Below are 27,272 nucleotides of genomic sequence, written 5' to 3' on the forward strand. Positions count from 1 at the left end.
ATGTAAAAATAAATATATATATATATATATATATATATATATATATATATATATATATATATATATATTAAAATGTATTCTTCTTCTTTTCCAAAAAATTATGAAAAAAAATTACAACTTCAAAAAACTCACCATGCCTCTTACTAAATACTAGGAATAGGCCGTTCGCCGAACACCCGAATTTGCAGGGTGTTCACCCTGACGAACATCCTGCAATGCACTGAGCGCCGCACAGTGCATTCTGCGCCCTGATTGGACAAAGCTTTGCCCAATCAGGCACAGTGTAAGCTTTAAGGAGTGGGGCCGGGAAGCTGACCGCAGCGTCCTTAACAACCGATGAGTCATCAGCTGCCAATGGGGTTCTCCGCTGACAGTCGAACAATAAAAAGAAAAAGTGCCCGTTAAAAAGGTCTGGTCTGGTATGGATTTGGAGGGGAACCCTATGCCAAAATTTTTTATAAAAATGGCATGGGCCCCCCAAAATATGTACCAGACCCTTATCCAGGCATGCAGCCCAGCAGGTCAGGAAAGAGGGGGAACGAATGAGTGCCCCCCCTCCTGAACCATACCAGGCCACATGCCCTCAACATGGGGGGGTGGGTGCTTCTGGGCAAAGGGGGATGGGGGATGTTGATAGGGACAAGGGCCTCATCCTCACAACCGTAGCCGGTGGTTATGGGGGTCTACGGGTCTACGGTCCACTAATATGTGTCTGCTGTACCATATAATTGTATGAGAAAGTATCCTGTTCTTTTTGTATTGCTTCCTTTATGTGAAATCCCTGGTGTTCCTGCCAGTCCCTCTGCTTTCCTATTAAATACTGACCACACTAAGCAGGAGAGCATACCATGGTCAGTTCTCTAGCTATGCTGGAAATTCCATGTCCTTTCCTCCAATGATCAGACTTGACACGCCGCCGCTGCACAGCCATTCACTGGGGAGCTCAGTGTGTTGCCCCCCCCAGCTCTTATGCAGCTGAGGACAGAGGAAATGTTATCACTTATAAAAAAAAGGGAAAAAAGGTATTTATAATGCTTATTTTATATCTATACAAAAATGCCTGAAGGTTGAGACACGTGCAATCACTTGCACAAATCTTGTAAAATACCTGTAATACGCCCCAAAAGAGAACATCAAAATCATTGGGAATATGCTCTGCTTATACTCTCAGGTATGAATGCAGGCTGAATTATAATGGGTATGGATACCCTGAAACCAAGCCTGCAAAAATATAGGCCAGATTCTGAGCAACTGACACATGAAGGAAGGCAGCAGAAGGACTGAGCAGATTTTCTGATTGTAGTCAGGGCCATCTTTAATATTGATTGGACCCTAGGCAAACATTTTCTTGCCCCCCCAATGCAATTTCACTCTCCACCTGCTCTAAGACATACAATAAATAGCAGCTAGACTTAAAATCAGTTTACTGTATCAGATCAGGCAGCAATTGCGATTGGTTGCCAGTGGTTACAGCATATAATTACTGCTTACTGATTAGTTGCTAGAGGTTACAGCACACATTATGGCTCACTGATTAGATGCTAGAGGTTACAGCAAATGATTTCTGCTTGTTAATTGGTTGCTAGAGGTTACAGCACATCTCCTCACTGCGGGGGGGGGGGGGGGGGGGCATGATATACATATGAATGCCGCCTTTATTTACATATCAGTGCTGCCGGCCGCAGCTATTTACTTATGAATGTTGCTGCTATTTACATATGAATGCCGGTTATTTACTTGTAAACACAGGGTCTGCAGGGGAGTCATCTGTACACAACAATAGGGCAGAGCTGGGCAGCATTAGTACCAGCACTTCACACTGAGATATCGGGACACAGCACGGGACTAAATCTTCAAGGGACAAGGGAATTTGAACTGGGATAGTTGGCAAGTAGGGATGAGCCGAACACCCCCTGGTTCGGTTCGCACCAGAACCTGCGAAATTCGCAAGAACGTTAGAACCCCATTGACGTCTATGGGACTTGAACGTTCGAAATCAAAAGTGCTAATTTTAAAGGCTAATTTGCATGGTATTGTCCTAAAAAGGGTTTGGGGACCCAGGTCCTGCCCCAGGGGACATGTATCAATGCAAAAAAAAGTTTTAAAATGGACGTTTTTTCGGGAGAAGTGATTATAATGATGCTTAAAGTAAAAAAAAAAAAGTGAAATATTTCTTTAAATATAGTACCTGGGGGGTGTCTATAGTATGCCTGTAAAGTGGCGCGTGTTTCCCGTGCTTAGAACAGTCCCTGCACAAAATGACATTTTTAAAGGAATAAAAGTCATTTAAAACTGCTTGCGGCTTTAATGTAATGTCGGGTCCTGGCAATATGGATGAAAATCAGTGAGACAAACAGCATGGGTACCCCCCAGTCCATTACCAGGCCCTTTGGGTCTTGTATGGATATTAAGGGGAACCCCACATCCAAATTAAAAAAAGGAAAGGCATGGGGCCACCAGGCCCTATATACTGTGAACAGCAGTATACAGGCTGTGCAAACAAGACAGGGACTGTAGGTTTGTTGTTAAGTAGAATCTGTTTTTAATTTTGAACTGGTACATTTTTACGTGTTTAGCTCCAGCCAAAAAATCTATTTTAAGCTTTTTGTAAAACATAGGGAAGGGTTATCACCCCTGTGACATTTGTTTTGCTGTCTGTGCTCCTCTTCAGAAGATTTCGCCTCACTTTCTGTCCCAATGACAAATGTTTTTAGAAAACTTGGGGTTTTTACTGAAACAAGGATTGGTGATAAAGCATCAGTGGAAAGGAGAAACATTTTTCCCATATTAACTCTTACAGGAGAGAATTTCCCTTCCTAGGGGCAGGCATGGACTGGCCATCGGGACTACCGGGAGTTTCCCGGTGGGCCGATGGCTCAGTGGGCCAGTCAGGTGCGGTCCTGGAGCCGCTCCTCACTGACAGCGAGTGATTTCAATCCTGTCAGGAGGAGCAGCTTCCGTCACTTGCTGGAGAGAGCATTAGGTGTTATGCTCCCTTCAGCCTGCAGGGGGAGATAGACCAACAGCAGACTTTCCTTCCTCTCTCCCCTTATCACTTGTTATCACATGACTGGAGAGAGGAATGAGAAGCTGCCTTCAAAACGGTAAGTACATGTGGGAAGGGGAGGAGAGGGAGAACACCCTGATGTGAAGGGGACTTCTGATGTGAAGGGGACTTCTGATGGGGACTCTCTGATGTAAGGGGGATGCTGTTGGGTACATTCAAAATTAAAGTGGGCCGGCCATGATGAAGTCCAGGGCCAAATTTTTGTCCCAGTCCAGCCCTGCCTAGGGGTAAATTTCATCTCACTTCCTGTTGTCTCCTTCCGTTTGCAAGTAGGAGTCGTTTGTAAGTTGGATGTTTGAAAGTAGGGGCCTGCCCTATATACTCTGCAGAAATTTAGGCCTTAGGTGTCGGTGTTGCCAAAACACTGTAAGCCCTTACAGGGCCCTGCTGTGAAATATTAGATCAAGAATTGTAATTACATGCCCCTGTTGAACAGGGGCAGAAAAATTGGGCCTTTGGTGATGGTGGTGGTGCTGGTGCCACAACACTGTAAGTCCTCATAGTTACTCTTGGTGGGTGCTGGAACGGGCCCTGATGTGAAATATTAAGTCAAGAATTGTAATTACATGTACCTGTTTAACAGGGGCAGAAAAATTTGGCCTTTGGTGGTGGTGGTGCTGGTGCCACAACACTGTAAGTCCTCACAGTTACTCCTGGTGGGTGCAGAAACGGGCCCTACTGTGAAATATTAGATCAAGAATTGTAATTACATGCACCTGTTGAACAGGGGCAGAAAAATTGGGCCTTTGGTGGTGGTTGTGCTGGTGCCACAACACTGTAAGTCCTCACAGTTACTCTTGGTGGGCGCTAGAACGGGCCCTGCCGTGAAATATTAGATCAAGAATTGTAATTACTTGTCCCTGTTGAACAGGGGCAGAAAAATTGGGCCTTGGGCACTGGTGCTGGTGCCACAACACTGCAACCCCTCACAGATAATCTATTTGGAGCGCAGGAACGAGCCCTGCTGCAAAGTATTGCATCAAAAATTGTAATAACACGCCCCTGTTAAACAAGGGCTGAAAAATTGGGCCTTAGGCACTGGTGCTGGTGCCACAACACTGCAACCCCTCACAGATACTCTAGTTGGAGCGCAGGAACGAGCCCTGCTGCAAAGTATTGCATCAAAAATTGTAATTACACGGCCCTGTTAAATAGGGGCTGAAAATTGGGCCTTAGGCACTGGTGCTGGTGCCACAACACTGCAACCCCTCACAGATACTCTAGTTGGAGCGCAGGAACGAGCCCTGCTGCAAAGTATTGCATCAAAGATTGTAATTACACGCCCCTGTTAAACAGGGGCTAAAAAATTGGCCCTTAGGCACTGGTGCTGGTGCCACAACACTGCAACCCCTCACAGATACTCTAGTTGAGCGCAGCAGTGTACCCTCCTGCAAAATATTGCATCAAAAATTGTAATTACATGTCCCTGTTAAACAGGGGCTGAAAAATTGGGCCTTAGTCACTGGTGGCGGCGCCCAGTACCAAAAATGTTCTTACAAGCTATCAGCATGATCATGGAGGAGGAAGAGGATAATCACTCAGCATCAGCATAGGCAGTCTTAAAGGGATCTTGGTAGCTGGTGGTGATCCAAGACTGATTCATTTTTATGAAGGTCAGTCGATCGACCGAGTCAGTGGACAGACGCACCCTGTGATCGGTTACAAAGCCTCCAGCAGCACTGAATGTGTGTTCCGAAACAATGCTGAATGCAGGACAGGCTAGTAGTTCAATTGCATACTGTGCAAGCTCTGGCCAGTGATCCATCCTCAAGACCCAGTAACCCAGAGGATTTTCGGTGGGAAAGGTGTCCAAGTCAGATCTTGCCCCTAGGTATTCCTGCACCATGTAAAACAGACGCTGCCGATGGTTGCTGGAACCAATCATACCTTGGGGCTGCGGACTAAAAAATTGTCTGAACGCATTGGTCAGACGACCACCTTCTCCACTGCTCCTTCTTTGACTGACCAAAGCCTCAGCAACTCGTTGTCCAGGAACAGGAGTTTGTAACCTACCAGTCTCTGGGAACGCGTTCCACAGACCTTTCTGCAAGGCCTCCCGAAGATGTTTCATCCTGTGCTCCCTCTGCGACGTCAAGATAAGGTCCACAACCTTACCCTTGTAATGTGGATCAAGGAGGGTTGCCAGCCAGTATTGATCCCTCTCCTTGATACCACAAATACGAGGATCCTTCCGCACGCTTTGCAGGATCAGGGAGGCCATGCAGCATAGGTTTGCTGAGGCATTCGGTCCGGAGTCCTCTGGGTCACTAAGGACGTCATGATCCGCAGCCACCTCCTCCCAGCCACGTACAAGTCCATGGGTTTCTTGGGACTGTAAATGATCCCTTAAAGACTGCTGCTGATGCAGAGTGCCAGGCTTCACCTCCATGCTGACACAATCCTCCTCCTCCTAGTCCTCTTCCTGTGTGATCGGCGGGGACGCAGGAACACTGTCTGGATAAAGGGGGCCTTGAGAGCTAAGGAAGTCCTCTTCCTGCCTCTGTTCTGCCTCAAGTGCCCTGTCCATTATTCCACGCAGCGTGTGCTCCAACAGGTGGACAAGGGGGACAGTGTCACTGATGCATGCACTGTCACTGCTCACCATCCTCGTGGCCTCTTCAAATGGTGACAGGACAGTGCATGCATCCCTGATCATGGCCCACTGGCGTGGGGAAAAAAGACAAGCTCCCCTGACCCTGTCACTGGTGCCATAGTCGCACAGGTACTCATTGATGGCCCTCTGCTGCGTGTGCAGCTGCTGCAGCATGGCCAACGTTGAGTTCCACCTGGTGGGCATGTCACAGATTAGGCGGTTCGTGGGCAGGTTAAATTCCTTTTGGAGGTCTGCCAGCCGAGCACTGGCATTATATGACCGGAGGAAATGCACACAGACTTTCCTGGCCTGCCTCAGGACATCCTGTAAGCCCGGGTACCTGCCCAAGAACCACTGCACCACCAAGTTAAGGACGTGAGCCAAACAGGGCACATGGGTCAGTTGTCCCTGTCGGAGGGCGGAGAGGAGGTTGGTGCCATTGTCGCAAACCACCATTCCTGCCTTAAGTTGGTGTGGCGTCAGCCACCTCTGAACCTGCCCCTGCAGAGCTGACAGAATCACTGCTCCAGTATGGCTCCTGTCCCCCAAGCACACCAGCTGAAGCACCGCATGGCATCTTTTGGCCTGCGTACTTGCATAGCCCCTTGAACGCCTACGGAGCACCGCTGGTTCAGAGGACAAAGCACAGGAAGAGGCCATGGAGGAAGAAGAAGAGTAGGGGGTGGAGGAGAGAGGTGTGTCAGAATCACCAGTACTGGCTTTTTGGAGGTGTGGTGGCGGAACAACCTCCAACACTACTGCACCTTGTCCTGCATCCTTCCCAGCTGCCAGCAGAGTCACCCAATGCGCCATGAAACTTAGGTAACGTCCCTGTCCATACCTGCTGGACCATGAGTCAGCGGTAATATGCACCTTACCGCTGACCGCCCTGTCCAGCGAGGCCAAGACATTGCCTTCCACATGCCAGTAGAGAGCCTGAATCGCCTTCCGTGAGAAAAAGTGGCATTTGGGAACCTGCCACTGAGGAACCGCACATTCCACAAACTCACGGAAGGGGGCAGAGTCTACCAACTGAAAAGGAAGCAGTTGAAGTGCTAGTAATTTTGCCAAGCTAGCATTCAACTGCTGGGCATGTGGATGGCTGGGAGCGAACTTCTTTCTGTGGTGCAGCAGCTGGGGCAGGGAAATTTGCCTGGTACAATCTGACGTCGGTGTACCGATAGTAGATTGCCCGCAAGTACTTGGCTGTGACACATCTAATTCTACACCTTCATTCCTCTCAGTGCAGGTCTCAGAGAGGACCGAAGGTATAGTGGGGTTGGAGATCCCAGCTGATGAGGAGCAAGGAGAGGTCCCCTTTGTTCTTTCGTGTGGGTCTTTTAGGTACGCTTGCCAACGAACTGCATGGCAGGTCAACATATGTCTGGTCAAGCATGTGGTGCCCAAGCGGGAGATGCTTTGGTCACGCGAGATACGCTTGAGACATATGTTGCAAATAGCAGCGGTGGGATCTGATGCACTCGTCTCAAAAAAGGCCCACACCAAAGAACTTTTGGAATAACATGCTGAGACAGCAGCGCCCTGCACATGCGGAGCTCTGCGGTGTGATGCAGTCAGTGTGCTGCCCTTAGGCTGGCCCCTGGAGGGCATCCTGCCTCGTTGGTGATGTGCCTCCTCCTCCTCTCTCCTATCATGCACCCACATGGAGTCAGTGACCTCATCATCCCCTCCCTCCTCATCACTGGAGCAAACCTGGCAGTATGCTGCAGCAGGGGGAACATGACTGCCAGATTGCTGTCTTTCTTGGGCACCCCCTCTGTCTGGGCTCAAGTTACTGCCTTCCTCTAGCTGAGTACCATCATCGGAGCCTTAAAAAAGCTGGGCATCCTCCTGGTGCATGTACCCAACACTGTGGTCAAACAGTTCGAGGACATGGTGGGGCTAGGGAAGGAGTCACTTATGCCATTGAGCCGAGGGAAGAGGCCACATTGGCAGCTGCTTTGCCAGACAAAGTACCCTGAGTCTGGGTGAGAGAGGATGAGGACGATGAGGAGGGCTTGGTCATCCACTCGATCAAGTCTTCCGCATGTTGCGGCTCAACACGGCCAGCTGCCGAAAAAAAGGACAAGCGTGTTCCACGGCCACGTGCTGATGAGGATGCACCGCGTCCATGACCAGCACTGTTGGCTCTAGACACAGAGCCTGCTTGCCCTCTTTTATCGGCTTGTGACTGTCTGCGTCTCCCTGTTGGCCTTCCAGACATACTATTGGCCTGCAGTGAGCTGCACAAAACTGGGATGTATATATATATACCGATTATACTGCAGCTAGCAGAATCAACTTCCTGCCTGTAGTATTATTAGTATGATAACACCTGCACTTGTCTTCAGGTAGCTATACCGTAGGTGCAACTGTGCAAGCGTACAGTAACTGGAAATACTTCAAGAGCTTACACAAGCACCTGGCTGCAGGTAGCTATACTGTAGGTGCAACTGTGCAGGGTACACAGTACAGTAACTGGAAATACTTCAAAGAGCCTACACAAGCACCTGGCTGCAGGTAGCTATACTGTAGGTGCAACTGTGCGGGGTACACAGTACAGTAACTGGAAATACTTCAAAGAGCCTACACAAGCACCTGGCTGCAGGTAGCTATACTGTAGGTGCAACTGTGCGGGGTGCACAGTACAGTAACTGGAAATACTTCAAGAGCCTACACAATCACCTGGCTGCAGGTTGCTATACTGTAGGTGCAACTGTGCGGGGTGCACAGTACAGTAACTGGAAATACTTCAACTGCCTACACAATCACCTGGCTGCAGGTAGCTATACTGTAGGTGCAACTGTGCGGGGTACACAGTACAGTAACTGGAAATACTTCAAGAGCCTACACAAGCACCTGGCTGCAGGTAGCTATACTGTAGGTGCAACTGTGCGGGGTACACAGTACAGTAACTGGAAACTCTTCAAAGAGCCTACACAAGCACCTGGCTGCAGGTAGCTATACTGTAGGTGCAACTGTGCGGGGTACACAGTACAGTAACTGGAAATACTTCAAAGAGTCTACACAAGCACCTGGCTGCAGGTAGCTATACTGTAGGTGCAACTGTGCGGGGCACACAGTACAGTAACTGGAAATACTTCAAGAGCCTACACAAGCACCTGACTGTAGGTGCAACTGTGCAGGGTACACAGTACAGTAACTGGAAATACTGTACAAAGAGTCTACACAAGCACCTGGCTGCAGGTAGCTATACTGTAGGTGCAACTGTGCAGGGTACACAGTACAGTAACTGGAAATACTTCAAAGAGCCTACACAAGCACCTGGCTGCAGGTAGCTATACTGTAGGTGCAACTGTGCGGGGTACACAGTACAGTAACTGGAAATACTTCAAAGAGCCTACACAAGCACCTGGCTGCAGGTAGCTATACTGTAGGTGCAACTGTGCGGGGTGCACAGTACAGTAACTGGAAATACTTCAAGAGCCTACACAATCACCTGGCTGCAGGTTGCTATACTGTAGGTGCAACTGTGCGGGGTGCACAGTACAGTAACTGGAAATACTTCAACTGCCTACACAATCACCTGGCTGCAGGTAGCTATACTGTAGGTGCAACTGTGCGGGGTACACAGTACAGTAACTGGAAATACTTCAAGAGCCTACACAAGCACCTGGCTGCAGGTAGCTATACTGTAGGTGCAACTGTGCGGGGTACACAGTACAGTAACTGGAAACTCTTCAAAGAGCCTACACAAGCACCTGGCTGCAGGTAGCTATACTGTAGGTGCAACTGTGCGGGGTACACAGTACAGTAACTGGAAATACTTCAAGAGCCTACACAAGCACCTGACTGTAGGTGCAACTGTGCAGGGTACACAGTACAGTAACTGGAAATACTGTACAAAGAGTCTACACAAGCACCTGGCTGCAGGTAGCTATACTGTAGATGCAACTGTGCGGGTTACACAGTACAGTGACTGCAAATACTTCAAAGGGCCTACACAAGCACCTGGCTGCATGTAGCTATACTGTAGGTGCAACTGTGTGGGGTACACAGTACAGTAACTGGAAATACTTCAAAGGGCCTACACAAGCACCTGGCTGCATGTAGCTATACTGTAGGTGCAACTGTGTGGGGTACACAGTACAGTAACTGGAAATACTTCAAAGGGCCTACACAAGCACCTGGCTGCAGGTAGCTATACTGTAGGTGCAACTGTGCGGGGTATACAGTACAGTAACTGGAAATACTTCAAGAGCCTACACAAGCACCTGGCTGCAGGTAGCTATACTGTAGGTGCAACTGTGCAGGGCACACAGTACAGTAACTGGAAATACTTCAAGAGCCTACACAAGCACCTGACTGTAGGTGCAACTGTGCAGGGTACACAGTACAGTAACTGGAAATACTGTACAAAGAGTCTACACAAGCACCTGGCTGCAGATAGCTATACTGTAGATGCAACTGTGCGGGTTACACAGTACAGTGACTGCAAATACTTCAAAGGGCCTACACAAGCACCTGGCTGCATGTAGCTATACTGTAGGTGCAACTGTGTGGGGTACACAGTACAGTAACTGGAAATACTTCAAAGGGCCTACACAAGCACCTGGCTGCAGGTAGCTATACTGTAGGTGCAACTGTGCGGGGTACACAGTACAGTAACTGGAAATACTTCAAGAGCCTACACAAGCACCTGGCTGCAGGTAGCTATACTGTAGGTGCAACTGTGCGGGGTACACAGTACAGTAACTGGAAATACTTCAAGAGCCTACACAAGCACCTGACTGTAGGTGCAACTGTGCAGGGTACACAGTACAGTAACTGGAAATACTGTAAAAACACCTGCCTGCCTGTCAGTATATTAGGAAGAGAAGAACAGGATCTAGCTAAACTGAATACAGTATATATATATATATATATATATATATATATATATATATACACAACACTTGGGACGCATAGTGTATATATATATATATATATATATATATATATATATAGACAATACACTGTCAGCTAACTGACTCAACCTGCCTACTCTATCTAACTTAAATCAAATGAAACTGTCTCTCTCTCTGTCTATCTCTCTCTCAAGCCAGAACACACTACACAGGGCCGAGGTGCAGGCGGCCTTATATAGTGTGGGGCGTGTACTAAACCCCCTGAGCCATAATCGGCCAAAGCCTCCTTGGCTTTGGCCAATTACGGCTCTCTGTACACACAGCGTTGTGATTGGCCAAGCATGCGGGTCATAGTGCATGCTTGGCCAATCATCAGCCAGCAATGCACTGCGATGCCGCAGTGAAATATGGGCCCGTAAGAGCGCCACTCGAATTTGGCGCGAACGGCCCATATCGTTCGTAATTCGGCGAACGACCAAACACACGATGTTCGAGTCAAACGTGGCTTCGACTCGAACACGAAGCTCATCCCTATTGGCAAGTATGAGGCAGCTGCTTTGGGCCCCACAACAATGACAGGGCCCAGGGCAGCTGCCGCTTTTGGCCTACCTTAAAGACGGCCCTGATTGTAGTGAGTTTGCAGGGTTTATTAGATAACTGACAGTTCAGCTGATGTTGTTTGTTGTCTGGTGTTGCATCTTTAACATCTACAAAAGTTATATGCTATAGATGCAAGAAATACAGTAACATAAAATGATTCTCAAATGGCTATATCAACTGGTCAACAATGATATGTACATATTGTGGGATGACACTTGGACATTTGGTTTTTATTTCCTCTGTCTTCTTTTGTGTTTTTATTCTGGTCATTAAAGGGATCAAGATACCTACCACTCCTTCCTCAATTCCTACAAAACACCAGACTGTGTTTATTGCTGAGTCAGAAAAGAAAGGTTTCAACTCCAGGTCACTGAGATTTTCCTACAATCTAAATCAGGTAACAGCAATATACTTTTAGTATAGCTACTGTATGTTAATATTTAAGTACTATTTGCTGTTTTATGAAACGTGTGGATAAAATTCAAGGTCTTTCTATTTGTATATCTAGGCCCTGTTCACATCTGAGTGTAGCAGAAGTGTGGGCAAAATTAAGCGATTTTGCCCTCGATTCTGGAACTCGCTAAAAAACAGACAATGTACATTTGAGTGGCATTCATTGTTAATGGCACAACTATTCAAGTGTGCCAAAATCCACTCCAAAAAAGGGTACAGAAGATACTTTGGAGCAGAGGGTAGCCCATTGAAGTGAATGGTGTTGCTCCAAAAATGCACTAAACAAATAAGCAAAAAAAGCGCAAAAAATGCAATGCTCCCACGTCAGCGTTGCTCAGATGTGAATGGGACCAAGTTCAACTGAATTCAAAAGAGATATTTCTGTTTATATCGTTGTTGACAAACTAAATCACATGCTGGCTTTTTATAGGTCACCATATCTTCATTGATATAATCTCCATAAGAGTTCTTAGAGGGTCATGGCAGAGGTGTGTAAATCTCAAGGGTGTCTGAATAGAATTAAAAAAATTGGGGTGGTAAAATGAATGATATGAATTACTTTTTTTAAACTGAGCTTAAATTGGACATTTACTAGCTCAGTGATCCTTTCTAACATTTATAGTCTCATGTAACAAATGTATTTTTATACCTAAAATAATGCCTACATCATTTATATATGATTCTTCATTTCAAAAGAGAGTTCATCAATCAATCTTTCATTACAGATAGCTGAATCAGTACTTGAGGCAACACCCTGTGACTTTTTTTTTCTTACGTTCTTAAGCAATCAGCCCTAAGGGCTAGCTACTATATTTCCAATGTTCTAAAGATACATTTAGTTTTAAGTAATTATAGATCATTCACCTGTTCAGTTTTAATAGCAGCTGTCCTGAGAGGATGCAGCATCCTTCTCAAGGATATACAGGCTTTTTATCTTTGCATTCTTTCAGAGCACATATCGATCTTATAAACTATAACATACAGAAATACAGCAAAGGAATGAAGAAATGTAATGTTCATAGTTTGATATCATTTAAATCCTTATTTTAGTTTTGCATATCATGAGTATAATGAGGGCTTACTTTTTGGTGATGAGAGGAAGTTGTGATTTTTCCTCTTTAATTACATAACATTATTGCAGATAATGCAATTTAGGACATGATTTACTCTGATGAAGAAATAGGGTTTACTTTACTCCTGGCTAATTGCTAGTCCACCTCCCATTCCAAGAACATTTTGATGGGTTCATTGTTAGGAGATCCTCTTTAATGCAGATCACCTTTAAAGACACATATACAGGGGGTCCTCGGGTTACAAACAAGTTAGGGACTGTAGGTTTGTTCTTAAGTTGAATCTGTAAGTTGGAACAGGTACATTTTGACAATTGGATTTTGAAAATTTTGGGTTGTTGTTGAATCAAGCCTTGGTACTAAAGCATCAGTGGAGGTACCTTTCCCCCATGATAGCTCTTACAGGAGAGAATTTCCCTTCCTAGGGGTAGATTTCCTCTCACTTCCTGTTGTCTCCCTCCGTTTGTAAGTAGGAGTCGTTTGTAAGTCGGATGTTTGTAACTAGGGGACCCCCTGTACTTATTTTGCTCCTCCACTACATGTCACTGAAGTCATAGCTCAGCACGGCTATGAAATCCCCATGTGATAGCACTGATTGGCCCACAGCTGTCAAATAAAGTGAATTACCTCCCCTTTAGAGCCTAGGAGTACTATGCATTTCCTTTACCTCCCATCACTAAATAGAGCAATGGGGAAGCAAAGGAAAGATGAGTATGTGCTTGAGAGGTAAGGAGGAATTAAAGCAACCCCATTGCATTTGCTTTAAACACAGTATCCTAGTCGTTTTTAGAAAGCACACTGTTTAATACAGGGTCTACAATTTTCATTACCTACCACGTTAAGTAATTTTGTTATTAAAACTTTTTAAAATCAGACTGTGTTGTGGAAGCAGCATAGGTTTGCCTTATAAGCAGAGAAATCGGAAGTGGCTTCATATGTTAAGAAAACTTTTGAACCCTAAGGCCCCTTGCACACAGGGCTGTTTAGCTGCAGCATGTCCCTCCCGACACATTAGTGCATCTGAGAGGGACAGAAACAGTGTACAGCCCTGCTTCAGGCAACCTGTCAAAGTCCGTGGCAGGTTGCAGCTGGACAGGGCTGAACACTTTACTGAGTGGTACCAATGTTAAGGGCCTTGTATGTTCACAGATATTGTCCTTGAACGAATGGGGGCCTAAGCCTTACCATTCAGTATAGCATTCAGCCCTGTCCAGCCACAACCCACCATAGACTGACAGACTGCCTTCAGTGGGGCTGGACCATGCACCTGTCCCTGCCGGGCCTACTAAATTGTAGGAAGGGACACACTACAGCTGAATGGCCCAGTGTAAAAGGGGCCTTAGTTGACTTCTTTCAGCATACATCCCCCATATAATTTTCTACAGAGCACCACGTTGTTAGGGATTTCAAAAACAGTGGTCATTTCAGGTTCTGGATGAGCAGCAAATACTAGGGAAGTAGCGCAAGGGATGTGCAGAATTCAACTTTGGAAGTATGTGTGATATTGACAGGTATAATTTTTACCTTAAACCCAAAATTGAATTACAGGGCTGTGTTGCGTCATGGTGTAGAGAGGATTTGGTGTCACCAGGGTTCTCACCTATGCAGGTTGAGGGGTTCCAGGATGTGTCTCATTAGGAAAAATTGGCTTTTAGCTTTTCTCCAGGATTGGTAAATCCTGGATTGGGTCCTGGAGCCCAGAGGTTTTGTAGAGTATTGAGTAGGGTAATGCCTTCTACCCTGGGTCCACATTTTGATGGTTACCTCACAAGATGTGCACAGGCCTTATGGTATGGTAACTGAGTAGATTTCAGGGCTCCACCCTCCAGAGGAGAATGTAGTGCCAGAGAGCAGCAGGTGCACTGATCAGGCTGACACCTAAAGATACAATTACTGCAGGACCAGCATGTGAATGCCGTTGTAGACAAGTTCTGTTATACCGCATACACACGGTCGGAATTTCCGACAACAAATGTTCGATGTGAGCTTGTTGTCGGAAATTCCGACCGTGTGTAGGCTCCATCGGACATTTCCAACAACAAAAATTTTAGAGCTGGTTCTCAAATTTTCTGACAACAAAATCTGTTGTCGGAAATTCCGATCGTGTGTACACAATTCCAACGCATAAATTTCCACGCATGCTCGGTATCAAGCAGAAGAGCCGCACTGGCTATTGAACTTCATTTTTCTCGGCTCGTCGTACGTGTTGTACATCACTGCGTTCTTGACGTTTGGAATTTCCGACAACATTTGTGCGACCGTGTGTATGCAAGACAAGTTTGAGCCAACATCCATCGGAAATAAAACCAGGATTTTGTTGTCGGAATGTCGGATCGTGTATACGCGGCATTAGGCTAAAGTTTGGTACACACTACTATTTTTTTTGTTCAACCCAGCGGGGCTGAAGGAAAAAAACTGACAGCTCAGGAGGAGCCGCTGTACTAACTATCTGATGTTAGTATAGCGATCTCCCCTGCTGTGCTATTGTGTTCTGACAGGAAGACTGCCCCCACCCACCTACCAGAACACTCCGGTCAGCAGACCTTTTTCGGTCATGCCCAGTTCAGCCGCCTTCTGACGGACTGGCTGCAGTACACACGGTCCGATTGCCGCTCAACAATCCGGCCCATGTGTACTAGGCTTAAAAACTGGTGTAGCCCAAGTTGGGTTGCTTTATAGTTAGGAGGTTGTATTTTTACTCTGAATGCTGGGCTGTACTCTTGATGCCATCCTATTTTTTGTGGAGTTGATCTTAATACATAGATTGGTCTTTTTTATCAGATTTATAAGAAATTACGCAATAATAAAATTAAAATTGTCCCTAAAAAACTTTATCGGTCTGTGTGAACCTTTGTTCTTCATGGGGAAGAACAGTGGTGCACTGGCAGTTGATGAAGTCTGTTAAGCTAGAGCAGCTAAGCAGTTTAATAATCTCTAAATCAGTGTAAGTGTCCTGTATGGTTATGTGACTAACTGAATTTATCTCAACAGTCTTTCAGCAAGATTTCTGATTATGTTCCCAGATACAGAGAGAAACACTACAGTAAGAACCTCCAAACTCACACCTGAAATGCAGACATCAACATACAGTGAGAAAGCAAAAATTTGGATCAAAAATTACAATAGCAACCTAAAATGTGTATCCAATGACATACACCTTTTTCTCATTAAGAAATTTTCTTATGAAACAAAGGCCTGAATCTGAGCATCTTGTCATTAAGCCTAGTACAGCATTAGTGCAGTCTGCTTTAAGAAACACACAGGTGTTTTTTGTTCCTGCTTGTTCATACCATTGAAACTTCCTCCTTGGTGACGTGAATCCAGGTTTCATTAAAAGCTTAAGCTGTCAATGTGCAGAATTCAAGGTGAGTTTGAATTTTGTTTTGTTTCATATCCCTCCCTGTTTTCTTTGCAGAGTAGCCCTGAAGCAGATCTGAGTCAGATGGGGTGAGGAAAAAGGAAATTATTCACTGTTCACATATCTGAATTTTTTGCCACCATGTGTGTTTATGTTGATTTTCTTGTTAACACTGACTCGTGTACTTTGACTTTAGATTCCATACATAGGAAAAATGTGAATCGAGTGCCCTAAAACTAGTTTGCACTATTGTGCTGGTAACAAATACCAGGTATACTATTGCTGTATATTAATAGACAAATGTATTAAATGTATTAAAAAGTATAAAAAAAGGTGTGACTGACATGCAGGGCAGGACTTAGGGTGGTGGGGGCCCCTGGGCTTGAGTCACTTTCGGGCCCTACCTTCTATACATTACCGTATTTATCAGCGTATAACACGCTCCGGCGTATAACACGCACCCCAAGTTTAGGAGGGAATTTTAAGGAAAAGAACTTTTAGGAGGGAAGTTTAAGGAAAAAACTTACATTTAAATGCCCATCAATGCAGCCTCATCAGTGTCCATCTGCAGCCTTGTCCATTCATCTGTAGCCTTGTCCAGTGTCATTGCAGCCTTGTCATTTGCAGCCTTGCCCCAGTGTCATTTGCAGCCTTGTCATTGCAGTCTTGAAGTTTAAAAATGGCGCCACCGAGATACAGAGTCCTCTGTATCTCGGCGGCTCTCGGGTCCTCTTGGTGGCTCTCGGGTCCTCTCGCAGTCCCGAGCGGAGCCGAGAGTAGCCGAGTGTTTGGGTACAGCATCACACAACTGCGCAATTGTCAGTTAAATCAACGCAGTGGCGTATCGCAAAAAAAATGATTGAAGTGCAATATTTCTATTATTACATTATTATGTAAAATAAAATAGTTCAACTCACCATAAGCAGAATTAGTCGGAGCCTGAGCGTGTCACTTGCCAACGTCACCTGCCTTCAGATGCGGATTGTCACTTGCCATGTCACTTGTCAGCGGATGCAGGGTGTTACTTGCCACGTCACTTGTCAGCAGATGCAGGGTGTCACTTGTCACGTCACTTGTCAGCGGATGCAGGGTGTCACTTGCCACGTCACTTGTCAGCGGATGCAGGGTGTCACTTGCCACATCACTTGTCAGCGGATGCAGGGTGTCACTTGTCAGCGGATGCAGAGTGTCACTTGCCACGTGACTTGTCAGCGGATACAGGGTGTCACTTGTCAGCAGATGCAGGGTGTCACTTGCCACGTGACTTGTCAGCGGATGCAGGGTGTCACTTTCCAGCGGATGCAGGGTGTCACTTGTCACGTCACTTGTCAGCGGATGCAGGGTGTCACTTGCCAGCGGATGCAGGGTGTCACTTGCCACGTCACTTGTCAGCGGATGCAGGGTGTCACTTGCCAGCGGATGCAGGGTGTCACTTGCCACGTCACTTGTCAGCCTATGCAGGGTGTCACTTGTCAGCGGATGCAGTGTCTCACTTGCCATGTCACCTGCCACCAGGTCGAAGGGGGCCCCGTCAGGTAGGATGTACGGGGGCCCCATGATTTCTAACATTCGGGGGGGCGGCAAACTCCCGCCTGCTAGCCAGCCCATTTTGTCGGCACCACTGCTTATTTCACGGGGACCGATCAGGCTTGTGTACTCTCACTTCCTGGTATCGGTGGAACGCACGATAGGGCAGACGTGATGTAATCAGCCAGAAATGATGCAAGACATGGGAGGTTCTATCTTGCGTTCCACCGCTACCAGGAAGTGAGAGTACAGGAGCCCAATCGGTCCCCGTTACATAATAAGCAGCGGTGCCGGTGAAACAGGCTGGCTAGCGGGCGGTAGTTTGCTGTGGATCCAGCCCTGCCCGCGGGGCCCCCTATTAGGCGGGCCCAAGGCCTTGAGCCCAGTCAAGCCCAATGATAAGTCCGGCCCTGCTGACATGTGTCCCCTTTACGGTGGCAACCCACCCACAATCCACAAAACAACATGCAAACATAGAGACTGTATCAGTTTTTGTACGTTTCTGGTCATCCTGCTATACCGTGTCTCTTGGACATTCCGGAAGCCACCCCATGTAGCTTTTTTTGCCATCCCCTCTGTCATGGTCAGCTCCTGATGGTGGAGATGGGCTTTGCTGCGTGTTAGTACCAGGTTGTGGCCCTCAGGATTGCCCAACCAGGAAGTGAGCAAGCCAGGGTCCAGTAGCAGATATAGCAGGTAGGGATAAACCAGAAGCATTGTCGAGGAACAAGCCAAAGGTCGGTAACGAATGGTAGCGAAGATACGGATGGCGATGGGAGAGACAAAAGCGAGATATTGGCTAGAGTGAGCATAATAATCTGGCAAAGGGGTAGTGCAGAGACATGGCTTAAATTAGGAAGTTTATAGGAGGAGCAAAGAGTTCAAGGTTCAAGACAAACAAGATTCAAGGCAGGATCATTCAAGAAGTTGGTTGTTATGGTACAGGTGGCCAAAGTATCCTAACAACCAGCTCAGTAATTCTGCCCTGTGTATAAAGGCAATGTTACTGAACTGCAGTGAGGATGGTGTACCATATGGACACTTCAAGCTCAGTTGCTGCTCATCACAGAATGTCAACTGAGGCAGTTGTTTCAGTTTGCCTTGTTGGCTGCATGCCCTGGCAATATCATTAAGGTAATACTCTCAGCTCCTGTGTCAGTGTGGCATCAGGTCTAGTAAGGAGAAGAACTGGCAGTGATTTGACACAGCAGATGGAGCAGGTAGGGTACAGTAGTGATATAATATTTGCCAGTTTTGCAGGTAGCTCAGCTACAATGTAGGCCCCTTAAGGACCTCAAAGTTTTAAATTAGGATGGACTGAAGGGACATGATTAAAGCTGATCATAGATGGTTACAGGAAAGAAGATTGCCCAATTATCCAATCAACACAGGCAGTGATGATGGGGGAATCCTTCTGCGGAGCTATTGTGTTCTCCTTGTCAGGGCTGGCTCAGCCCTTCCTTCTCTGAGCTGGCCACTCAGCTGTTGGCTAATTGCCAGCTCTCAACTCTCTCCACAGTTAACCAGCTGTTGTGGATCTGCTCGTCAGTCCCCCCTACTTAAAGATCTCCAGCTCACTTCATTCCTGCCTTCGCCTTGATCACATCACAAGAAACCATCTCCTGCGTTCCTGTTTAAAGACTGGCTTTGCTGACATCCCTTCTGGCTCCTTATCCTGCTTGCTGTTCCTCTACTTGGATCCCTGACTTCTGGCCTGGCTTATTACCCGATCTGGTTTCTGAACTCTGGCTTGGCTGACTACCCGATCCGGTTACTGGACTCTGGCTATGCTTTGACTACGCTTACTCTATTTACCTCTTTATTTTTATTAATAAACAAGTGTGATTTTACTGTACTTCTATCTCGGTCTGGTTCATGGTTTCTGACACTCCTGCTGGCAAAAAAATGCATGTAAAATCTGACAGGCTGGTTGTACCCATGTTGATCAATTAATCGATTAATCAACTTGGGTACAATCAGCCTGTCCATACATGGTTTGAATTTCGGCCAGTCCCTGCTTAACCGGCTGAGATTCAAATGCAGGTCGTCGTTACCACATGCCATGCTGTATGAAATAACCTTTTTATACAAGCTAGTCTGCTATAGCTCCAATTTGCTGGAGATAAACTTACTTAGATATAACAATGCACCACCCACTTGACCTAAGCTCACTTGCTTTATATGGATTGCATCTGTGATATACAACATCTATCTGGCTCTTGCATCTTAAGTTTGGATTTTTACACCTGCTAACCTTTATGGATGGGAGTGGGCATTGGAGGATTGGATTGTGTTCCCCATGGACCTGGCAGACTAGTTGTTGCGTTTCATACATTCACCATATAGTACTATTTGGGGATCCAAGGCCCTAATGAAGCAGGGCAGCCCGCGAAACGCGTTGGCCCACATACTGGATCCCAAGGCCAAGACGAAGATCTATATGGCTACTGTCTGTGTGAATATGTTCTTAATACAGTATATGTTTTTAACCCTTATGATATTGAATAAAATTGTAATTTTTTTGTATACATCTTATGAGTTGGTGTCTAATATAAGTGTAAAGAGATATCCTCCCTTAGTACATAAAATAGCCAGCAGCTTAGCACTTTAACTCAGATATCAGGCACAAAGAAAATTTTAAAATAAAAGTGCAACGCTAGTGTGTCTAATATAACCTAGAATGTACATCTAAAGTCCCACTTATTTCCAGGGGTCTGTACATGTTTTTTGGGGATGGTACCTTCTAGGGGTAAATTTAATTGCACACTTGTTCCCCACACACCACAATTCATATACAAGTTGAGAACAGTAAACTCCTTTCTGTAAATCTGAAGCAGAAATCCTTGCAAAAGCAAACTGTTGACTGCTTTTTAGCAGAAGCAGCTAAGAGCACACATGCTTCTATCTTTAGAGCAACCAGAGTCCCTACACAAATAACTAGATAGACTGAGCTCTGTCCTCTGTCCAGCTAATGTCCTCTTTGGTCAAACACCCAGCTGATTCTCTAACACGAGGGGTGGCAGTAGTCCAAAAGTCTCTAAGAAAGTCTCTGTAGCTTCAGCATCCAGGCCCTCAGGTCACCCAACCTGAGGTCTCACGAACAGCAAGCACATGGCAGAGTTGCCCTAAAGGGCTACAAGACTGGGGCTGTTTCTTCCCTGAAGGAATAGACCTAAAAGCTCAGTGACTCAGAGTATTTATACAGACTCCCAGCAGCCTTCAGGGCCATCCTCCTGGGGATTGGCCAGGGCTGTATAATTATTCATGCTGTTATTTGCATTGTTCCACATCTATGTTCCAGAGAGTTCTATAGTTCTCTGGAAAGCAGAGGAAACAATCAAACCTGCAGCAGGTGAAACACTGAGCAGACCTAACTAATTACATGCAGCTGCACTTATCACAGTGAGCACAACTGAATTTACCTAACACAGCAATTGCAGCCACACTGGTTACAGTGAGACAAGCTTAATTTAGAACCAAAAATACAGCTCCACTGAACACAGTGAGCCAGAATTAACTCTAACTAATATTAGCACCTATCTAGGAGAGTGCTACACATATCTGAAGACAATGGAGAGAGCCACAGATGTTGGTGGAGCCTGATGCTTGATTAAGGGGGACGGATGCTGCAGGCACAGACTGGCTGCGTTTCACCCAGTATACAGTGGAAACCACTTGTTAACACAAGTGGTTAAGAGGTCATTGGCCAAATCCACATTACACTTTGACAAAAGATGGGAAAGTTTTATCTTCAAGTATCACAGAGCCAGTGACTTTATCAGAGCTTAAAGGGACCAGAACCAGTGTTATCATCAGTTTAACTACTTAAGGACCGCTCGCCACAGTTGTATGTCGGCTGTTTGAAGTGGAATACCATTCGTTAGATCGTTAGAACAAGAGTAATTCTAGCACTAGACCTCTTCTGTAACTCAAAACTGGTAACCTGTAGAAATTTTAAAATGTCGCCTATGGAGGTTTTTAAGGGTCAAAGTTTGTCGCCATTCCATGAGCGGGTGCAATTTTGAAGCGTTACATGTTGGGTATCAATTTACTCGTTCGATCGTTAGAGCGAGAGTAATTCTAGCACTAGACCTCCTCTGTAACTCAAAACTGGTAACCTGTAGAAATTTTAAAACGTCGCCTATGGAGATTTTTAAAGGTCAAAGTTTGTCGCCATTCCATGAGCGGGCACATTTTTGAAGCATGACATGTTGGATATCAATTTACTCGATGTAACATTATCTTTCGCAATATAAAAAAATTGGGCTAACTTTACTGTTGTGTTATTTTTTTACTTCAAAAAAGTGTATTTTTTCCACAAAAAATTGCGGCTGTAAGACTACTGATCAAATACAGTGTGACACAAAGTATTGCAATGACCGCAAGTTTATTCTCTAGGGTGTCCGAGAAAAAAAAATGTTTGGGGGTTCTAAGTAATTTTCTAGGCAAAAAGAAAAAGGGATTTTAACTTGTAAACACCAAGTCTGAAAAAATAGGACCAAGTCCTTGAGTGTTTAAAGGAACATTATCCAGAGTGCTCCGACAAAACAGCTGGGCCCCAGACTGCTGAATTGTCAAAGTGGTGTAAGGCCACATTTACATAAGTGTGGTGCAGTTTGTCCGTGTTGCATTTTTATGCCGGTTTTACATTCATTTTTAGCTGCGCTGTTATTAAACTATATTAGAATGCACACTTTATATCTGTGCAATCGATTATTAAACAAACCAAATAAGTGCTAAATCAGTTGCTGGCCAACACCTATAAGTGATTCTGAACTTACTAGACTAAATTAATACCCCAAAATGATGTAGCGTAATTTTCAAAAGGTATGAACAAAAACAATGTGCAAAACAATGGTGCATACAAAAATTATATAAATATACAAATATAGTCCAATGAATATCCAAATGTGAAAAATATCAAAAAACGATATTCAGTTTGAATCCACTTCAATCACTACTGTGACATGTCATACGCAAAATTGATCCACCACCCATGTAGATGAGCCTTTTGCCTCACTGGCATGACCTCTGCATTATCAGTAGGTCTCACCATGCATTTTTCCATCTCTAAGGATGAAGAAAACAGCTACTGTCTCCAATGCTCCTCTGCCTCTTATTTGGATAAATTGATAGGTCCTATACGCACGTTACATCCAATCATCTGGACTTCCTCAGTAGGGGAGGAAGTTACATCCAATCATCGGGACTTCCTCAGTAGGGGAGGAAGCCTGAGGAAGTTCAGATGATTGGACGTAACCTGTGTATAGGACAAGGAATCTCGTTTTTGATGTCGGGCTGCGACCATCTCTGCATCTAGCTGTTTTGCGGTTGTGTATGAGAGACAAGCGATCCACGGTTAGCACTGCCTATAGTGCCATTTTTGTAAGTGCAATATTTTAATGTGAGTTTTAAACGGTGAGCACTAGGTCTGTGTGCTTTTTCTTCATGCGTGCTGTGAGGATTTGAGATATATCTACCCATCCATCCATCCGAATAAGAGGCAGAGAAGCATTAGATACAGTAGCTGTTTTCTTCATCCCCAGAGAGGGAAAAATGCGTGGTGAGACCTACTGGTAATGCAGGAGTCATGTCAGTGAGGTGAGAGGCTCATCTACATGGATGGTGGATTTACTTTGCGTATGACATGTCACAGTGGTGACTAAAGTGCATTCAAGCTGGATATTGTTTTTTGATATTTTTCACATTTGGATATTCATTGGACTTTATTTGTATATTTATATCATTTTTGTATGCACATTGTTTTTGTTCATGTTTTTTGAGAATTGTGATACATCATTTTGGGGTATTACTTTATGAATGTGCATTAAAGATGCAACAAACATGTAAAATGCTCATAAAAATGCGATATGAATAACTGCACCGCACTGATGTGAACGGGGCATCATTTTCCTAAGTTAGGATTACCCTAGGATTTAAGAGAATTTGTTCTCTACACCCATTGCTTGTTTTTACAGTAAATAAAGTAAAGTATAGTCCTTGCTATAATTTATCTGTTTGCTGTGTCCTTGCTGTAGAAAAGTCTGTAAGTTGAACTTACACAGGACCCCCGCCTCGCCCCCCTATCCTGCTTACCTGCATGGCGGCGATCACCGGTTCTGAGCCACCTCATGGCTCCAGGGCTTAGAAATCAGCTTTCTCTCTTCTTCTACCCTGCTGAGAGGATGGGCTACGCGGGTTCTGACTGGTAGGAGATTAAGCTTCTGGGATTTCTAAGCCCCGAAGCTGTGAGGTGGCTATACCGGGACTCAGAACAGGTGATCGCCACCATGCAGTTCAGCGGGACAGGAGGGGCGAGATGGGGGTTCTGTGTGAGTTCACCTTACTTACCCTTTAAAGTGGTTGTAAACCTCAGTCATCAAATCTGAACAAAGTACACATATCTGTAGTGTTTACTTATCTCTCTCCAAAGCTCTAAATGTGGTTTCTCTCTGGTGCTTGTTCCTGTTATCAGCATGTCACCTGCAGATAAATAAGTAAAACTTATGTGGATTTGTTTCATCCCTTATATCATCTGTGGCTGTTCACTTCACTGGGCAGCAGCAGCCGGTCCATAAGGGGCACAGGGGCGCCGCCCCTCTAGTATGCATGCAGTGTGCATGTGGGGCGCCAGATTCATAGCTTTCTATGGGTTTTTTTTTTCAAGCACATGATTAGAGCCTGAGGCTCTAACTGGCTTGATAAAGGTTGGGCTCAGGGGGGAAGTGCCCACCCACTTGTGACACTAGCGAATCAATATTCGCTATTGGTTCCCAGCTTCTCCTCCCAGCCAATCAGGACAGGAGGCAGATCTGAAGAAGACCGGGTTGGCCGGTAGGAGAATTCGGGGAAGCCACGGCGAAGGAGGGGTGAGTGCGGATCTGGGGAGGGGGGCTTGTTTCCTGGCACCCCCATAAAAGTTTAGCACCAGCCGCCACTGTCACTGGGTATATTTGAGGGTTTACAACCACTTTATATTTTTTCTAGCACTTATATAAAACATTTTTAATAATATATCTTTGCGTATTGCCATACGACACATCAAATATCAAAAATAAAGGTATATTGCTTTCAAAAGGTTAATGCAATAATGCAGTTTATTTTTATACCAGAATGAAAATCCCGGCCCAGGATCCTATAATATTTCCAATGGACCAGATATCAACAATGTCTCTTTATCAGCAAAAGGGACTGGAGGCTTTCCTTCAAAGGTATTATATTGACTTAAGGTCAGAGATGCATTAATTTCTGTATAATATTGTATACAATTGATATATAAGACATATGTATTGGAATAACAACGTGAGTGTACAAATACCACATTTTAATGGTGTAAGATCTAGAAAAGGTATTGGTAAGTGCCTGCTGTAGCAGAAATATATGTTTGGCAGCCACTTGCCTGTGCTACCTCTTGGACACCTCTTACTGGCTTTGCCCCTTTCAACCCATGTCTGCTTCAACAAACATCGGTGGATGGGGAAGCAGAGCCAGTACATAACTTTTCACTAGATGGGGTGGAGCTGTGGAGGATAGAACCATTGTGCTCCCTACCCAGACACAGGTTTCTAAAAGAAAACTGACAGCATTTTTATTGAACAAGTGTACCTTTCTAACAATGTCACGTACCTTACAGCGGAGTCTAAAATGCCGAGGGTGGCCTCTCGCTCGGATCCGGTCTCAACACCCCTGGTAGTGAGGACAGGGAGTGCTAGGGCATGGAAGGGTGCAGGTGCCTGCGGCTGGAAGCTGGAAATTGGAGATACAGGATCCTCTTGGAGTAAGACGAGAAGACTGATCACCAGAACTGTTCAGTAGAAGCCAGGCAGGTAGGTATGGATTCAGGAACAACTGCAATGCCAGGAACAGGCAGAGGTTGGCAACTGGCTAGCAATAAGGTATCTAAACAGAAGGCAAGTTCGTAGTCAAGGACAGGCAGAGGTTGGCAATGGGCGGGCAGCGAGGTACAAAGTCAGGAAGCAGAGCCGTAGGTCCAAGCCAAGGTCTGTATAATCAGTAGAGGTAGGTAACAGGCAGGGGTGATCCAGGAGAGTAGTCAAGGAAGCCGGGTTGTCAGGAGCAAGGTAACAGGTCACACAGGAATCAGAAACTCAGGAACAAGCTGAAGACGATCTAGCACTGGTATCAGGCAGAGACCTTGTTTATATATGGCGCTGTGCGCTGGGATTGGTGGGTGTGAATGTGCGTACGTGAGAACGTACACACGCTCGTATGGGTGTGCGGATGCGCGCACACGTTCGTACGGGTGCGTGGGTGTGAACGTTCGCTCCGGAACTCGTTCGTCTCCGTCGGGGACACTGCGCATGGCCGTTAGTTACTGCTGCACGGAGATGGGCACTAACACTGTGAGTTCTCTGACAAACAATGAATTTAAAAACGCTTCTTTCTTGAAGCCCAACTCCAGGAAGATGAAAAAATTCTACCCTTTCGGGCTCCCTATATTGCTGCATCCGGTCCCCCACAGCCTGCTCTTTGTGCTGCGACTGAATCTGTCACTCTCCAGCCTCATCATTCTCCAGCCTCATCACTCACCAGCCTCTGTCACTCTCCAGCCTCATCACTCTCCAGCCTCTGTCACTCTCCAGCTTCCTCAGCACACAATACAGAGTTAATGCTGCTGTATTGTATGTGCCGATGTTGAGGCTCCACCCACAGACTGGAGCTTTGGGCAAAGAAGGGGAGCACTGAAGTTGGCTGGAGTGGGCATGTAGGGAAAGTAAAGCCTCTTATACAATAACCTTTAGGCATAACAAGCATTTGACCAGGGCCGTTGTTAATAATGATTGGACTCTGGGCAAACATTTTCTTGGGCCCCCCCGGCTTTCTTTCCTGCAACCCTTCCCGAATTCCGTCCAATTACTACGATCCTCGCAGAAGGCTCTGTCTCAGGGATGATCAGTACTCCAGTGGGAGCCACCTGATCACTGCTGGGGTGGGGGATCTGTCCCTAGCATGTTCTTCAGGGGGCCCCTTTCCTGCCATCTGGAGCACCCCACAGTGGTGGAACGCCAGGGCCCAGTCACAATGCGACCTTTGTGATCCTGGGAGTTCTGCTACTGGTACCACAGCTATAAGGTAGATGGTTAGGTAGTTCCTAATGGCTCATTCTCTAGTTTTGGTAGCAAGTAACCTCCAAAGCACTCTTACCAGATCCAGTGACACAGCAGAAGTGGTCCCTTCAATGAGGATTTTGGATGACTACAGTAAGCAGTAGAGCAAGGTTTGTAGCCTGGCAGTGGCTCAGCAACATGGTCCTCTCGCTCTTGCAGTTTCCCCCACATGGTGCTTGCTTGTTTTTCAGCAGATCAGTCTCTCTCTGGGGGGATATGTACCACATGTTCCTCTCACTAACTCCACAGAACACTGCACTGTCCTGGTGAATTTTTGCCTGGGCAAATCTTGCTCCCTCCTTTTTTAAAAGAAAGGTATATTTATGCACTATGGACTTTAGTGAATAGTTCATTCATTGGGAACTACATGTCCCATCATGCCCCCAAGTCTCTTCTGATTGGCTGCTTGTTCTGCTTAGACAGAGGGAGGGGGAAGAACAAGCAGCGATTAGACAGAGTCGGCTGCTGATAGTAGGAGGTGGGGAGTGGCAAACAGATTGTGAGTACACAGAGATCCCTCAACTGCACTTCTTCCCTGTCATAGCACAGCCGTTTAGAGACTGCAGTGGCCCGTGCAGCGGTGGGAGGGGAGATCGCTCAGCTACACT

The 27,272-nt window shown here is 45.9% G+C and overlaps 1 protein-coding gene across 2 annotated transcripts in view; it reads left to right on the forward strand.

Annotated features, from left to right (window-relative positions):
• Positions 1–27,272, forward strand: part of STPG1 (sperm tail PG-rich repeat containing 1) — a 117,897-nt gene that overhangs the window by 14,924 nt on the left and 75,701 nt on the right. For both annotated transcript variants that reach the window (XM_073615481.1, XM_073615482.1), the window contains exons 3-4: positions 11,404–11,525; positions 24,649–24,747. In XM_073615481.1, the coding sequence (XP_073471582.1) occupies positions 11,404–11,525; positions 24,649–24,747 (221 nt within the window). The remainder of the gene's footprint in view (positions 1–11,403; positions 11,526–24,648; positions 24,748–27,272) is intronic.

Source organism: Aquarana catesbeiana, linkage group LG02 (genome assembly GCF_042186555.1).
Source record: "Aquarana catesbeiana isolate 2022-GZ linkage group LG02, ASM4218655v1, whole genome shotgun sequence".
NCBI lineage: Eukaryota > Metazoa > Chordata > Amphibia > Anura > Ranidae > Aquarana > Aquarana catesbeiana.